The 18,464-nt window shown below is 40.0% G+C and overlaps 1 protein-coding gene across 1 annotated transcript in view; it reads right to left on the minus strand.

The window, feature by feature from the left end:
• Positions 1-18,464, minus strand: part of HPSE2 (heparanase 2 (inactive)) — a 165,632-nt gene that overhangs the window by 65,904 nt on the left and 81,264 nt on the right. The window contains exons 4-5 of the mRNA XM_018557128.1: positions 5,868-6,041; positions 1,423-1,594 (exon numbers count right to left, since the gene is read on the minus strand). Of these exons, the coding sequence (XP_018412630.1) occupies positions 1,423-1,594; positions 5,868-6,041 (346 nt within the window). The remainder of the gene's footprint in view (positions 1-1,422; positions 1,595-5,867; positions 6,042-18,464) is intronic.

Genomic DNA, 18,464 nt, shown 5'->3' on the forward strand with positions numbered 1-18,464 from the left:
TCTGATGTGAAGGGGGGAATAAGGACTCTGATGTGAAGGGGAACTGAGGACTCTGATGTGAAAGGGGGAATGAAAGGGGGAATGAGGACTCTAATGTGAAGGGGGAATAAGGATGTCAATGTGAAGAGGGACTGAGGACTCTAATGTGAAAAGGGGAATGAGGACTCTGATGTAAAGAATTGGTGCGGAAGGTGTTCTGTTGTGAAAAATGGAGGCTCCGATGGGAAGGAGAAACTTCACGTTATTTTTCTTTTGTTTTTTGCATCGGGTTCCCCCTTAAATTTAATACCCCTATCTAGGATAGGGGTCTGGTTTGGATTTTGGACGGAACCACTCATTATTTTCTATATTTTTACATTTATGTTTTTTACATTTTTGAGTGGGGTGCCTCGAGATTTTGCAGAATTTTAAAGGGAGCTGTGACTGAAACTAGGTTGAGAAATGCTGATGTAGAGTATTTTACTGTCAACCCATGAGTCCTGTACATGACAGGAAGTAAGCTGAATGACACTGGTCTTCCCATACATAAATATTGCGTAGTTCTGGAATTGTTTTCTTTTCAAAATAAGTAACTGCTGAATGCCTTTGGAAACCTAGTGATAAAGATGACAAGTGCTAAACCTCTCCAGTTTGTGCTATTTGTATCACCTTCTGACATTTATAAAGAAAACCCTAATTTTTTTCATTCATTTGGCTCTTAACTCGAGCCGTTTTAATAATTCTATACAGATTTTGTTATTCTCTTCCATACAACCTCACAGTTAGTGCAACTCAGAAGCCACAAGTGTTTGAAGGAGCAAAAGTCAGTGTAATCATATTTGAAAATAGTCTTGCATGCAAAATATCACAAAAAACAATATTATCATATGTATGCATTACATTAAAATGATTTGTGCAGAAAAACCTTTAAAATATAATCATAAATTACACATTCCCATGTGCTATGTTTTATTAAAATGGACCCTTGTATCATACCCAATTCTATATCATATCATAACATAAACTCTGTATTGACTTCATAATAATATTGAAATGCAGTAATCAAATGCAAATTAAGACAAATAGACACACTTAACACAAATTAGGACAAATAAATAAACAGTATATTAGATTTAGAGCTCTAACCATACGCTGTAATTAGAAAATGTAAAAAGCTTTTGCTTAGACTTAATTTATATATGCTTGGGATTAACATGGTACTATACTCAGACAAAAAAAATAAACTAAATTAATAAAGAGAAAAGTAAAAAAAAAAATGGGCAGACTTGATGGACCACTTGGTCTTTTTCTGCCATCACTCTTCCAGGTTTCTAGATTTGAGTTCTTGTTTGAAGTTAGGTAGGCCAAGGTATTTTTGATATGTTCATTAACTAATTATTTCAGGTTACAAATGAGGAAATATGTTAGCTACATGGTACATACCCTTCAAGTAGTACTATAGCATTCTTCCTTGGTCGGCCAATATTTGGTCCATATAAATTTGCTCTGGAGTAGGTCCGGATAGACTGTAGCATGTTCTTCAGCTGAATGTAATCTTTCCCCAGCTGACTGCCATTAATAGCCTTGTTAATCAGTGTTTTGTAATTGTTGGGTTCTGTTAGAAGAACATGATAATGTTATGTCATGTTACATAAATACTTTCTACTAAAATATTACAACTCTGGCTCTGATTGTTTCACAGAGAAATAGACAGCTATATCAACAGTGCAACCTTTAAAAAATGGTTTGTGAAGAGTTATTACTGTGAAATTACCCTGTAAGAAGAAAATTAAAGACAGCATTCTAAAGTGCTGGTCGTTGCTTTTATAACTATTAAGGCGCATTAACTTCTGCGACCAATGATTGTATGAGGTCATGAATGCCTTTGGGTTCTTTTCATTAATTGCGGTTAAAGTTAGCCTTCACGTTGCCCTTTTTTTCCTTCTACATTATAAGGACTTAAGGCAGCTAAACCCAAATCCTTGTTTATATCAGCTGCTGTCATCCATTGCACTGCAACACTCAGACAAGGATAAAGAAGGTCACTAGTCAGGCTATGTTGGATGGAAATTTGCTGAGAAGGAAGAGAGAGCAGAGGGTGCAAAGCTGGTGATTTATTATTGCATTGCTGCTCCCTCGCTCTCTAATTGTAGAGGTGACACCTTTGTATTACATAAGAGAATGCAAATCCTTTTGGAGATAACAGTTTCTACACACGTATTACAAGGGCATATTTATATTTGTATAATGGATTTCAGGTTTACATTTTTGTTCAGCTTTAATATTTTCAAAATATACTTATCCATTCCATTCTGCAGCCATTCTGATTTGGAATATGGCAACCTGGGGTATTTTATACACACTGTACAGTATATGTACAAAACTCCCCCAGAAATCCTATTTCCTGATTGTGTCAACGGCTGACTGCTGTTTCCAAAAGTCTCCACTGACATGCAATAAAATTTGATACATCTCCTGCAACAGGAATATTACGATTCTTCTAAGGTCCATCCATGCCTAAAGGGACACATTTTCTGCAGTTGTTCTTATTAGGATACTGCCTTTGTTCAAATTAGTGTAACGAAGGCTGTCCATCCTATTTAGAAAGGTCATGGTATAGCAAACAGTAATTACCTCTTAAAGTGACACTAAACTCAGGAGTTAAATCTTAGAAATGCATTCAAATACCATAAATATTAAGAGAAATTTATCTTATTTGTATATCACTCGGCTGTAGATCCTCAAATCATCTCTGAATTGGTGCTGACACTGTCCTTCCTTCTGGAGGGGGGCTACTTTTGTTCCCCATGGTCCCTGCGTGTGTTGTAAAGTAGCCACCACTCCAAGCTTGCTCCCGTGATGGACTATAATCTCCCCAAGGGGATGAAGATGGAAAACAAACTGGCAGGGCTTTTAACTAGTTTCCAAAATAAGAAAACATTGACAAGCCTCTTTTTATTACTATGTCTTAGATAACAATCAAGTGACATTTTAGGAGTCAACTGTACAAAAATACAGGACATTCCAAAGAATTCCCAAATGTTTTCTTCCAACGGTATGTGTCCTATGTATGCCATTTCCTAAAAATCCATTATAAGCAGTGTCATTCTAACAAGCAGGTTAATCTGCAGACGAATGTTACCCACTAATATCTGCGCTATATAAAACAAAAGAATGAAACACAAAAAATAACTGTATACATCATAATACATGTCTTTGAGAATCTTCTTCAAAGAACCCTTTAGCAAGGGCAGACAACATACAAATGTGTACAAGATGTATCTCTTGCCTTACTGTGACCCTGAAGATAAACACTGGAACAAATAATGAATGATGACTTCATGAGGAGGTGTCTCTAATCGGCCATTGAACACAACGGTTATTTTTTTTGGTCTGAAGCTCCAATACATCATTCCCTTAGAAGAGATTTAATGGAATGAAGAGCACTTTCTCTTGGTAACCTATCTTGCCCTGATGGTGTGAAGCAAAACAACCTGACAAATGTGAAGGTGATGTTTCAAGGATCTTACCAATTTATATGACACCAAAAAGAACTTGGGAAAAGGAAAGATGAACTGTGGGAAATACTGTTGCTTTATGATATATAAGGATTGGCTGTCTCCAGTGTTTGTGTTACAGCAATCTAGGAAACATGTGGGACTATCATCAAAACTCAAAACAAAGCAAGTAGGATTTAGTTTAACGTTAGGAAAATGCTGCATTACTTAGTATTGGAAAATCTCAGCCTACTCGTGAATTCTGTGATGTATATTGTTGGCTGGGAATGTGTAAAAGATAATGTTAAGTTGTACTATGGTCAAACAAAGTCTTCTGCTTTCCAGTTAAGCCTTCACCTGTACTACCCTTCTACCCACAGGACACTATAGGAAGAAGATTCACCAGCATCAGTCCACCGGTTTACTTTAGCAGAGAATCATTATTAGGGAATAATTGCGAGAGCCCACCCAGGCAATCTCACTACTTATAATAATCTTATTACAGCTTGTGTAAATCTTCTCTTTTAAGGACTTTCCACTGTTTCTATATCTGAACCAAAAGCATTATTATAAAAAAAAAAAACAAGACTAATGCCCATGTTGGTTAGATCAGCCAGTATACTACAGATTATGATTTTATTCCTTTCCTTGTGCAGGATATTAAAAAGCATGGCATCATAGCTGCAATCCATGTCAACCCTCATTGATGCTCATAGGCATGCTTTTAGGGCCCATTCAGACCTGCACTTTAAAGCATACACAGAGATTTTTCTTTGTTTTGCCATCTGCTAGTACATATATGTGGAGAGGCATGACATGCATTAGCCAAAAAAAGGTCATGTCTGTTTTTTTATACATCAATGTGCATTATAAGGGCTTTGGATAGAAATGGCAACACATGCCCTAAGGTGCGTCAAACCATACTTTGCAATGCAACCACAAAGGGGTGGGACGGGACCCAGTCTTACACTGCAATGCATGTTAACATACATTTCTATTGCTTTCAATGTGCCATAGACTGAATTCAGACCTCTCTGTGTCCACTTTCATGTGTTTTACACGCGTTATCAACAATACCATGCATCAACACATCAAAGCACAGACAAGACAGATCAATGCATCATGAACTAGCAATATTTAAAACAATGTTTAGCTTGTGTATAAGCGTTAATTGGCATTAAAAATGTATAGGTTTGAATAGGCCCTCAAAACCGAGAGGTGCAAATCTATTCTTAGGGCCTGTTCACACCTATGCATTACAATGCACAAAAACACATGGCAATGCATCTTCATGCATATTGATACACTTTGAAACACACATTGGCCCTTGTAAAAACACATTAACACATGTAAAAACATAAATCAAGGTACACTACAACACACAATAGGTTTCCTACTTCACCCGATGGTACATCAATGCACCATGAGTTACAGCTCGCGGTATACTGAGACACCGCAGCCGGAGCGGATCCCGACATCGATGTCGAGATCCACCCAGCTGTGTGAGTGACAGCTGGCTCTGCCTATCTAGAAGCAGAGCCAGCTGTAGCCGCCCCCTCCATGTCCGATGCGTCAGTCAGCGCTGGTGGATCGGAGCGGGGAGGGGGGAATCCAGCCCCTCCCCTGTCACGGCAGAGAGCCGTGACAGGATCGAGAGGTGGGCGAACGCCTGTATATGTTCGCTCACCTCCCGATCTACTGAGCCGACCTGTGACAGTCTCATTGTCACAGGTCGGCTAGAACTATGAGGTGAGTGAAAAGCACTCGCCTCATAGTTCTCCTTTAAGGCAGCCTATTCATTTTGAATCCATGTATTTGCAGGCTAATGAGAGCACCAAGCAATCGTCCATTGAATGTTTGGCATTCTCATTAGACTGTATATACATGGATTCTCAACTCTGTGTTTTCCCACTTTTTTGGGGTGTCTACATTTTGTGGAGTGCTGCCAAACCAGAGCTAGCGTGCCCATTGATAATTCCACTGACCTTTTGAAATTCTGTGTAAAATGACTTATTTTAACTTTTATTAATTTTGAATGGTCTGGCACCTCACCTCAATAAACATAAATGTACAGAAATCAACTATCCTTGTCAGCATGTGAGCTAAGTATGACCATTCGCTCAACTTTCAAAGTAGCTTTTTTGTCTTGACTAAATTGTAGACAACATAAGTCATTAAAAGGAAGTAAACAATTAAACCAAAATGGAACTTGGATTGTAAAACTGATTTTCAGATGTGATTTGGGTCTTGGAACAGAAAGTTTAGGAGCCCTTGTGTCTCTATTACAAATTCATAAAAAAGATGTTATCTGTAACGGAGGTCAGGACAAAATCTCACTGTTCACTTTACATAAGGAAAGAGTCTCTGTCTCTCTCTCTTTCTCTTACTCACCATTTCCCAATTCCCATGAAATGTTGTACTTCTTGCTGGCGCTGTATTTTAGTAAACTGAGCACGCTGGAGCTGTTCCAAGAATTATCTGAGTTTCGCCGAAGAGCATTAAGTCCAAAAATCAGATGAAGTCCAGAGCAGTCAACAAAGTTATAGAGTTTGTCAAGAGACCTGGCTGGGAGGAAACAAAAAGCTTGTAACGCATACTAGCATTTCAATACAAAAACCCAACAGCAATTTACCAGACATGATAAGGAGATTAAATGCATTAGCTCTGGGTTTGCTCCTGTTAATGTCTTAGACTCATGAACTTATGTATTTATTGGGCCTTGCACAGTAAATGGTATTCCAGTAATGTGATGTGTTGAGTCCAGTATATATATGCTAAGGGGCCATCTTCCCTGTTCAGAAGAGATACATTGGCCTTGTAAATGTAATGCAGTACTTTATATTCTGCTATAATTTTCTCTGTAAACACCACACGGTCTCAAACAGTGCACAACTAATATGGTAGGTCAGTCTTGAGCTGGATAATGAAACCAGTGGGTTGAGGCTGCAAAGGAAAGAAGATAACCTTCATTTAGAGTCATCAGTAATGTGTAATCCACAGCACTCCTGAGCGGAATCCCATAAGATACATGGGTGTGCGTCACTGTGTTTGCCCGATGAAGGGGCCATGTTCGGTCACCAAAACATTGATTTTACACTGTGCCACCATGTCTGTATAACATCTGAATAAAAGAGACGTTCAGCACACTGGACCTTGGAGTGAGGGTGACTTCTTTTGAACCTTCATTTAGAGGCACTCTTCATGTTTGTAGAAATAAAACAAAAAAGACCAGAGCACAGAATGTAAGGAAATCTTTATATTTTAAAATAGATCTAAACCTTATGACTAAAATTTCATATGATATGTAATTTCAAGAATAAATTAATCATTTTAAATCTTCAGGTTTCATTCAAACAGCACCTGCCATGAAGGTCCTTGTTTAGGCACTTCCTGTTATGGAGTGATACTGCACAGCCCCGTCTTCTAATTGTTCTCCGCTGTGGTCACTGTTTCATATTGGCTTCCAGTTAAAGTGACACTAAACTCAGGATTTAAATGTTAAAAATGCATTCACATACATTAACTATTAACAAAAATGTATCTTATTTGTGTATCACTCAGCTGTAGATTCTCAAATTATCTCTGAATTGGTGCTGAAGCTGTCCTTCCAATGCTAATATAATGGTGATTATGTATATAATAGATGGATTATTATTATTATACAGGATTTATATAGCGCCAAGAGTTTGTGCAGCGCTTTACAATATAAGGAAGACATTACAATTACAATACAATTCAAGACAAGATGGTAAGGAGGGCCCTGTCCATGAGAGCTTACAATCTAAAAGGGAGGGGCAAGTGATACATGAGGAGGTAGCTGTGTAGGGAAGAATAGTATGAGAACGTGATGGTTCAGTTAGGTTGAGGTGGGAGAGGCTTCGCTGAAGAGATGAGTCTTAAGGGATCGCCTAAAGGCAGTCAGAGGGGGAGATAAACGGACAGGTGGGGGTAAGGAGTTCCAAAGAATGGGGGATACTCTAGAGAAGTCCTGGAGGTGAGCATGGAAAGAGTTGAGGAGGGAGCTAGAGAGCAGGAGGTCTTGGGAGGAGCGGAGAGGATGGTTAGGGTGATACTTTGACACAAGGTTGGAGATGTAGCCTGGGGCAGAGTTGTGAATGGCTTTGTAAGTGGTTGTTAATATTTAGAATTCTATCCTTTGGGCAATTGGAAGCCAGTGCAGGGATTGACAGAGAGGGGTTGCAGATACTGAGCAGTTGGTGAGGTGGATAAATTAAGTGGATAATATACAGGTGAAACTCGAATAATTAGAATATCGTGCAAAGTTCATTTATTTCACTAATGCAACTTAAAAGGTGAAACTAATATATGAGATAGACTCATTACATGCAAAGCAAGATAATTCAAGCCGTGATTTGTCATAATTGTGATGGTTATGGCTTACAGCTCATGAAAACCCCAAGAACCCCAAATCCACAACCTCAAAAAAGTAGATTATTACATGCAATCAATAAAACAAGGATTTTACATAGAACAATATCGGACCTCTGAAAAGTACAAGCATGCATATGTACTCAGTACTTGGTTTGGGCCCCTTTTGCAGCACTTACTGCAATTACTTTTGCACGATATTCTAATTATTCGAGTTTCACCTGTATATTTGTCTAATGATGCAGAGCATCCATCCCTTCAATTGGCGTGAAACGCGTAGAGGAGTAGCTACCTTGTGATTATACCTGGACCTCAATCTACAGAAGACTACATATGAACCTAAGTAGTAATTTATGCTATAAATAGGCCGGTATCTAATTCCTAGGTAGTTCATTGTGGATGCCAATAGGGATGCTCAGAGTATAAGGATGGGCACTTTTATGTATTTTAAACATGATTTTGCAACAAATGTTTTTAGTAATGTATGAATAAACAATATTTTTATCTAATTGAATTATATTTGGTGTCTTTGGTACCTTTAAAGCCCATTGTTTCTTTGTAAACATTGTAATCTGCTTTACCTCAATGGACAAGGTCACGCGATTCATTTAAGGAATGGAAATAAATTGCTGTCTGATGTACCCAGCAGTATAGAACAGACCTCAATAGTAGTGCTTTCTTTAAAATATTCATGATGTAAAATGTCTACGCCATGTTGTACTTCCTGATATTTTCTGCATTAAAATGCAAATAGAATAAACATCTATAAATTGTTTTGATATCTTTTTGAATGCCTAGGCTATGTATACAGCAGGGAGTTGCTGCTGTTTTTAATCACTTCTCTCTGTATGTATAATTTTTCTAAACTGCACAATGTGTTTTCTTTCCTGGTTTCCAAAAGTAAAATACTAGCGATCCATGGACATTTTTATGTTACTCTGTGAAAAATTAGTTATTATTTAATGGTGTCTCATCTCCGTTATCTTTCGTAAACAGAACTAGACTGTCATCTGGATTACATCTCCTCCAGACTGCTGACACCTGATACATTAAAGGGCTATGTGAACATCAAAATCGGGGCTGATACAGTCCAGCACTCCCTTTATCACCACTTACACCATCTCCAAAAGATTATGAGTGGACATAAATTATGTCTATAATACTGTAAAAATTTACACTTACTGCATATATAAGCACTTTAGATGTGGAGAGGCTGTGCTCTATAGATAAATGCTCCTCCAGTTTGGCAGCCAGGAAGAGAGCTAGACACTGACTGCTTCACATCATATTAAAGATACTGTGTAAACAATACAAACAGACTAAGCTTATAAATATGATTTAGACACTAAAAGATAAATTTTCCTGATGTATGGATCTACCTATTTTGTAACAAAAACACAGCTGGGGACGCTGTCATAGGGATCACTTATCTCCATAGGAAACACCGTTACTAAAATTATGATTGCTTTAGAAACACATGGATCGAACAATAAGCAACAATGTTTAAAGTGACACTAAACTGAGGAGTTAAATCGTATAAATGCATTCAAGAACCTTAACGATCAACAACAATGTATCTTATTTGTGTATCACTCGGCTGTAGATCCTCAAATCATCTCTGAATTGGTGCTTACACTGTCCTTCCTTTGGGAGGGTGGCTACTTTTGTTCCCCATGGTCCCTATGTGTGTTGTAAAGTAGTCACCGCTCCAAGCTTGCTCCTGTGATGGACTACAATCTCAATACAAATCAGTAAACTAAACATGATGTTCCTCTGCCCAGCTGGAGCCCTGAACACACTCCAGCACCCTCCTCATGAGGGATGCACACACGTGCACAATCAGGTGCTGGCTGCCACTGAAGCATGGACCCAGGAATGGAGATTTCATCCCACCCAGAGCTCTAAGAAATCTCCTGGATCCCAACTATGATCCAGAAAACCTGGAAAGGACTGAGAAGCCAGCTCTTTCCTGGTACAAGCAATTGCTTCCCCCCTCTGGCTGAGAATCCTGGGTGACTTTTAGGCCACCTAACACCGTGGTATTGCCACGCAATGCCACACAGGGTGGCAGAAATAAGTCAAGTATCATAAATAAAGGAAAGTTAATTAAAGTAGATAGAAAGCCTGTAGGTAATTAAAGTAAATGAATGACTTGTAGTTTGCTAAAGCACTGTGTATCACAAATAATTGCCTCTTTTTTAATAACAAACTTGTTTTTCCCCTTTTTCATCCTTTGTTGTATTTCATCACTACTGATCTCCTGTAGCCTCTTTGCATTTACTTTCTGTCTACATGCACTACGGGAATAGCTGCATTGTAATTCACAGCAAAAACAGAAAAAACATAAACAGCGCTCTCGGATGGGAAAAAAAGTTAGCTTGAAGACATGTATGCAGCCCTGGGAAACAGGAGGAGAACCTGTGAATGCAGATAATCAAAAAACCAAAAAAGGCGCAAAAAACACTGGCTGGCTAAAGAATGGATAATGGAAACTAAGTGGTGGCACTTACGCGTGAATCCCAGGATCTGGAGATGGGCGGCCGATGTGGAGGATCGGAGCACTCGTGGTGTGGGTCCGACTGTGGCTGGTGTACTAATCAGAGAGGTACATCCACGGAAGGGTGTGAACAAGAAGAGGGGACTTTGTCCGAAGTGCCGTTGGGGGTATGTGCGGTGTGGAGGAGAAGCAGGGAGATCCCTGTGGTGTCGGCAATAGACAGTAGGCAATAGACAGGGCTGTAGCAGCCGCGGCTGTGGGTGTCAGCGAACGGTCACTGTCAGGTCTGCTAGGGACAGTGTACGGGAGTCTGTGTGCGGGAGCAGCTGACAAATGCCGAAAGGTCGGATCAATGGTGAGATGGAGAGGGATCAAAGAGGACAAGAGCAGCGCGTTTCGAGGTACTACCTCTTTTTCAAGCTCAGGTAAAACAGCTTACTGTTTTACCCGAGCTGCCCATCTCCAGATCCTGGGATTCACGCGTAAGTGCCACCATCTTTAGTTTCCAGTATACCTTATTTAGCCAGCCAGTGTTTTTTGCGCCCTTTTTTGGTTTTTTGATTACTTGTAATTCACAGCGCAGGTCTACGAAGGTAGATGATGCCTGCGTAAATTGTGTTCAAAAAGCCACTTATAGTCCCCACTGGACTGCATGTTTAATAGGGTGACAACACAGAAACACAACTGGAAGACAAGGACAGAGCATTGTCACTTGCAATGGTTTAGCACTCAGCATGGGTCTACATTAGTAGATGGTGCCTGCGTAAACTGTGTTCAAAAAAGCCACTTATAGTCCCCATTTGAAACCCATTAATAGGGTGACAACACAGAAACACCACTGGAAGACAAGGACAGAGTATTGTCACCTACAATTGTTTAGAGCTCAGCGTGGGTCTACAATAGGAGATGATACCTGCGTAAATTGTGTTCAAACAGCCACATGTAGTCTCCACTGGAAGCCCATTTAATAGGGTGACAACACAGAAGCACAAATGGAAGTCAAGGGCAGAGCATTGTCACCAGCCTGGTTGACCCTCCTCACAGGAGTCCTTATCTTGGCCAATCACTATAGACTCACCTGACCCAGATGGAGTCTATGGCATTTCCCTCTCCTTCCGCCATATACATTGCCCAGTACACATCTGCATGCTTCTAGAAAGATCTTCCATTCTGTGTCCAGAAGTGGTTTAATGGGGGGGTACTGTGTGATGTTTTCCACCATCAGAGAGAGTAATGTAAAGCCAGATCATGGGCTAATTTTGAACAATATGATGGTAACTAAACTAATTAACATAAAGTGAAAGTTTACCACTGAAAACTGTAAAGGAAACCGATGAGGCTGAACTTTTATTTACATGTCACTATTTGCTTATTGTAATGTACAGCTACCAAGAAATGAAGGAGGCCTAACAATAAACGGCAGTGCGATTTCTGATTCCCATCAGACGGGGCAGAGTAATAAGTAATGTGTTTATTTGTCTGAAGGGATCACAGAGCCTCATGTCTGGCAGAGATACTTCTTGGCAGGCAACATTTTAATTCAAAGTCCAGCCCTGTATTCAAGCCGTTCTCTTGAGCAGTATATCATTATGATTGTGCTTATGCATTCTTTACTGTCATAACGTTATTTGGAGCCACGCCTTGATCTTCGTTCTTTTACATCTATCTAGTAAATTAGCCATTGTCAACGGTCCCTGAACACCAAAGAACTCCTCCACTGTGGAATCTGACTCAATAAACTCTGATAAATATGTAGGCATGCTGACATGTCCCATACAGCCATCAGTTTAATTACAATTCCTTAAGCTCATTCATTAACAGGTTTTAAGCTGTGAAACTCGCATGTCAGCTGACACGGGAAATTTATTTAGGGGAATTTTGCATGAGTGATCCCTTCAGGGCATAATTGTAGGTATCTCTCTCCATTATTCTTCTCTCTTCTGTAATGAATAAGTGTACCTACAGCAACTAAAGTTCAGGTATGATAAAATCGACATAAATAATGTTCTGTCATTGCATACTATACATCCTTAACATCCCTCCTTTCCACTCAGATGTGCCACATCCTCCTTCTAACACAACCTGTCATTTAGGTTCAGAGTAAGGACCTTTGCAGATAAATACATGCTATGTTACATATCTTTGACTATACCGTATGTGAACTTGGATGTGCATTATAAGAATCTATATTATGTATACACATTTATGTGGATACTGTAGATCAGGCAGTATCAGACTAAAGTATCAAGTCTAAAATGTAAAAAATATATATGTAAAAAAAAAAGGTTATGGAGTTCACATCTGAGTCACCCGCTTTTATATAGAGTCCTCACCTCACATCAAGAATTTTCAGTCACATCAGGAGTCCCCTTCAGATCAGAAGCCCCCTTCACAGCAGAAGAACCCTTCCTATCAGCGTCCCCACCTCAGAAATATCCCATCACATCAGAAGCCCTACCTTCATAATAGGAGCCCCCTTTAGAGGAGAAGCCCCCCTTAACATCAGTCCCCCCTTCAGATTAGAGGCCTACGTTATAATCTCCACCACAGGGTACATGTGGCAGCATGGTAAAGGGCAGGAGTGGAGCAGGTCTGGATGGAGACAGACTTCTGTCCTCTTCTGAATGCTAGGGAAGGTCCTGGATGCAAACCCTCAGGATCAGCATCATGCGTTTGCATGGCATTGGTGCCCGGCACACCTATACCATAGAAATGCATGGTGCTGTGCAAAAAGGTGAAGGCACTTCAGCATGCTAAGGCACCTTGGTAAGACCAGAAGGATCTCAACACTAAGATCCCGAAAATGCAACCAATTGATTAGGCTAAGTCTTAAACACATGGCATACAGTATACTATCATAAGGTACATGGGTATGGTTGTGCTCTTCTTGAACATAATTGCACATAACTCTTTGGATGCAGTGCAATGTATTTGCATAATAATGTAATACTTTGTAAGAGCATTTCCTCATGTTCTTAATAACACACTTCTTCCAGATTCCCTTGCAGTGAAAACTATATTTGGCCCACTGATGTTGATGGCAATGATCTGGATCCCCTTACAAATCTGGGCCCCGAACTAGTGCCAAAATTTCTTGTAAACCAAGTTTGCAGCTTAATTCCCCCATCCCAGTCAAAGAAGTACACACTCATAGGGGTTGATTTACTAAAAGAAAATAGGCTGTTCACTTTGCAAGGGAATTAGCACTTTGCACGAGAATTTTTCCTTATGTCAGGTACACACGGTTCGAATTTCGGCAAGTTTCTGATGAACCGGCCCTTTTTCATACCGTGGGTGAAGCCAATCAGCTGCTAGCTTCGTCCAGGCATTCTGAAAGTGGCCACCGGCAGGGAATTTGTCCGTCATTGCTAGTAAGTGTAACGCATCGGCAGCTCTGGGTCTTCATTTTAATCATCCCCTGACAACCTGGCATCCTGGTCCCTCAGCAACGGACTGATGTTGTCTCGCTGCCAACAGCCATGACAGTAGAGCACGCTGTTCTCTCGACAGGCCTACCACATGTAAGTCTGTTCGAAATTGTAATGGCGGTAGTTGTGTTTGATGCTGCAATTAGGTGGGAGGGTTCTGTGTTTAAACTCAATTTGTACGTCTATTTAAAGGAGATGGTGTTTAGATGTCGTGTTATTCTGAGCCTGATGAAGGGGACCCCTTGAGGCCCCAAAAACGCTTGGATTTTGAATGGCATTTGTCATTAAAATTGACTTTTGCTGAAACCCTTTGATTGGTGTGCTGGTAATATCTCTGTTAGATGGAGGAATCTGTTCTATTTTTTTTTTTTTTTCGTTCAGCCCATGGGTTGAATGAATACAATGGAACTGTGCATACCGCACTTTAGCTTGGTGACTGTAGTTACATTTCCCATTGCAAAGAATACCCAATCATGTGCAAGGAAAATGAAAAAAAAAAAACAGTATTTTTTGCTTGCATAGAATTGGTGATAGATGTCAGCAGAGCTCCACCTCATTCACTACACTAAGGGGAACTGTCCCCTACACAGTGCAAATTCCCTTGCAAAGTGGACAGCCTATTTGCCTTTAGTAAATCAATCCTATAAACTCTACGGCCAGGGTGGTTGGATACATTAAGGTCTGTTTTTACATTGTGTGTTGGAACCTAGAAGGCCTGAAAGAAGCCAAACAATGGAAGGCATGCAAACTATTTTCATATGTGTTGCCTATACATAGATCACAGAAAGTAGTATACCTAGTCAGAAGAAGAAGCTTCTATTCAAAAAAGGTTGATGTATAATTTTACAAGTTAAACAACAAGCAAAATCTGGTCAATTGCAAAAGGAATCTAATCCAAGAATCTCAAGGTCCAACTAAAAAAGAAATGGGTTAGCATATGCCCAGCAAAAAGTTCTGTTCTTGCTCTATATTGCATGAAGATAACATACATGAGTGCTGCAGTATGAACATTTTAGCTTTTAACATTGGCTTTAAAGGACAGCATGGACTGGAAACTTCAAAGGGGGTTACGAAATACTCCTAGGGGAACTGCAGTTCCTCTCTTCTAAGCTCTTTACCCATAATGTTTGGGTAATCGGGGTCTGTGTTAGCATCAAAATACCATCGTGAAATCAGTTTGGAGTTTGACGGAAGTGCTGGGTAATTTTTTCAAGCTAATTACATCCTTGTTCTCTCCGACACGCTCGGCTTTCAAGAGAGAGGTGTTGGTATGGGGTTGAAAGACGCTTCAGTTTTTAAGTAGAATCAGGTGTCCCTCTCCCTTTAGGGCTGTCTGGAAAATGTCAGGGTCCTCTGAATAACAGGTAGTGGCAGGTTAGCAGCCTGCATTTTAGAAGAGCTTTGCTTCTGCTAGACTTTAAAGCCAGCCATTTTGTTTGAAAATAATTCCCTTGAAATGTAAAAGAAATACATTCCACTTTCCTACATCTGTCAGTTTGGCTTTTCGTGTTCTAAAAAGACCAGAAGAGAACTTTTTTTAAAAAAGGGAAATTTTAATTATTGCATATGCACTAAAATTCAACATTGTGAATTTTATAGTAGCTATAAATGATTGCAGGACTTCAGCCTCTTGTTACACAATTTATTGATTTGCAACCTCCCTCTCATGCCCTTGTTTGCAGTGGGCTCAGGCTGGAACCATAAAACACACTAACCTGAATTTTTGAAGGCTCAGATGTAATACATAGCAACCTATCAGTAATCTATCATTGTCCTGACTCCTATAACTGAGAAAGATATATTTATCAGTCATTTTATATTTTATATTCTATAAAATGACTCTATGGTAATAATGCAGCTTTTGTGGTGAACGCACACTAACTGAGACATTCATTGTATCTGCATGGTTAGTATTCTTTCCTGATGGATTAAACCCCATCTGCACCATGAGTCTGTCCTGACTTTTGTGGTACAACTAGGACTCAGGGTCACATAAACTTGCTCTCATCGTACAGTTACTATTGGAAACAATAGAACACATTACACGGAAATGTCAGTTGCAGTAACATTGTGCCAAAAACAGTGCAAAACAAAATGCATAGTATCGTACAATAACTGTGCGAAGTACTGCAGATGCATCAGTGATGGAGTATAATTAGTAGCAATATGGGCATTGGCCCAGGGCCTGGACCTGTAAAGGGAGACTTACTGTCATCGGTTATACCCTTTCAGTTATAGTGTTCACAAGGGTGGAATGAGACTCTCAGAGCATAAGGCAACAAAAACTTAGGAAGGTGGTCTACTGAATTCAATGGGGAATGCCTGTGATATTAAAGAAATAACCTAATGCTAATGCCTGCTATCTGCTGACAGGGCAAAGTCGCATACAAGAAGGATCTTGTTGGAGTCCATCCCGGTTAGCTGATAGACAGCTGGCTCTGCCTCTCTCTCGAGCCTGCGCCAACAAAGCCTGCCCCCCTCCCCTGTCGGTTCCTCCAATGAGCGCTGGAGAAACAGATAGGGGAGGGGGGAATCTGTGCAGAGTAATCTGTAAGTGATTGACAGTCACTGTTTTCCGCAGAGAGAAGACACCAAGAGCTGAGCAATCAGTGGTTAAATGATCGATTAGCTCCCTATCTTAGAGCCGGGTGTGACAGCTGCAGTGTTCCATGTCAGCTCCAAGCTATGGCCAGAGTACATTTTACTCTCCCTGCAATTCTCCTTTAAGGGCGTTTAGGAGTTTAGTAGGAGTTTAGAGTCCATCCAGAGTCCAAGTAAATTTAATTTGCTGGTACATTGTATTGGGTAACCTACCCAATTAAGCCAACATTTTGCAATCAGCTTAAAGTGTATGTCTGGGCAAAATGAAAACAAAGAAAAGACAAAAGAAAAGATTATTGGTACATTTCTGTAATATATGCACATTTCCAAATGCTTTATCCCATTAAAGACCCTGCAAGTACAGAAAAATACTTGTTGAACTGCCAAAACTGCACTAGACAACTAATAGGGTTATTCACTGAAGGGAGAAGAGTTTGGAGAAGGCCGGAGAAGTGAACAATTTAGGCCAACATAGCTGAACTGGAAAGTGAGCTGAATTGGAATATTTTTCCAAATCAGCTATTTTGGCCTAGATTATTCCAATTGTGAATAACCCTCTAAGTCTTGTTGAGGGCTGACAACACATTGCATTTTTGGTGTCATAGACCCTACTTTTTCTGTGAGTCCCAAAATAAGAACTAAGAGGGCTAATTACACTCCTTGAAATAACATAGGAATTGCGCACAGGACAGCTCAAAGTTTCTGTCATGATCAACAGGTATTTTTCAAAAAGATATCACAAAGACTTTTAATAGTCTAATAGTTCAAAAGGTAGCAAAACAGAGAAGTTATTTGTTACGATTTCTAACCTTGTTTGAGGTTTAGCGACCTGGACCAAGTAAATAAACAGACAGAAACTTCAAAATCATTGTATGAAAAGCTACAATTAGTGCCATTGATTTAAAGCCTCTAGGTAAATTATAAACTTTTCCTTGCAGTGGGGATACCCATGCACTCCAAGGGTTAACTTTTCCTTAATACCTAGGGTACCTGTGTAAAAGGTTTTTACGTATTGATCCCCCCCAGTGGTTGGTGTTCTCCTCTCTTCCCCTACGATCCGGCTTTTGGACTTGTGGACTGTCCCTCTGCATCCTCATGTAAAATGCAGGGATATGGGGCCTGCATGACATGTGATGATGTAAGTGGGCCTCGGACCGCCAGAGCCAAGGGGGGAAGAGGCAGTGGGCACCATTCTTGGAGCCTATGGGACCGGGGACCAGGTAAGTAAAAGTAGTTTACATAATACCGCTATTTACCATTGCAGAGCAGGGGTAGCTCAACTGCAAGGAAAAGGTTTCTTTTCCTGGAAGTAGGCTTTAAGAATCTTTATTAATGGATGTTTGTAGGTAATTGAGTGAAAAGCAGTAGGGCAGATTACTTGGCATCCCAAAGACCCCTGTTTTTCTTTTTTTACTCCTATCTGTGCTGTCACAAATTCAGTGTAATTTTTCCTCCATGCAGCACTGTTAAAGTATTTTTTATCAAAAACTCTAGCCAATTCTAGGCTACCTGCCAAATCTACAACCTGTTAATCTAATGGGCCCTCTGGTCTCCTCTAATCCTTTGAGTTTGGTTTTTAATGGCTCTGCTAACCTGCAGGTGTAAGAGAAATGTCAAACTATAAACTCACACACACTGTAGAAGTTACTGCATGTCTTGAGGTGAAATGTCTGGAAACAGTAACATTCTGGCACTACTCTGCTCATCAGCTCACAGTTAACTATGGCGTTCTTGTTTGTGTATTATTTCTGGCTGTAAGTCCTCCTCTACCTAACAAATGTTTTATTCATGAGAACACAGTCTCATTACCCATCTCCTTAAAGCAGTTCATGGAATACTCAAACACCTTTGAATGTACGGCACAATGACTAGAATTCACACGCCAATATTATTTGTTTTACAAGAAATGGTGATGATGGCAATCAAGTATCAGGAATACTCGTATGAAGTCACTTTTCTGTAACCATACCACCAGTTGGAGCTGCGTCAGTGGAGTGGATTTTGGTGAAAAAGCCAAATCTGTGTAATGCATGCATAAGATATCAGATGCAAGTGTTGAGGAAATAAAGAAGG

Source organism: Nanorana parkeri, unplaced genomic scaffold (assembly GCF_000935625.1).
Source record: "Nanorana parkeri isolate BGI_ZX_2015 unplaced genomic scaffold, ASM93562v1 scaffold2, whole genome shotgun sequence".
Taxonomy (NCBI): Eukaryota; Metazoa; Chordata; class Amphibia; order Anura; family Dicroglossidae; genus Nanorana; species Nanorana parkeri.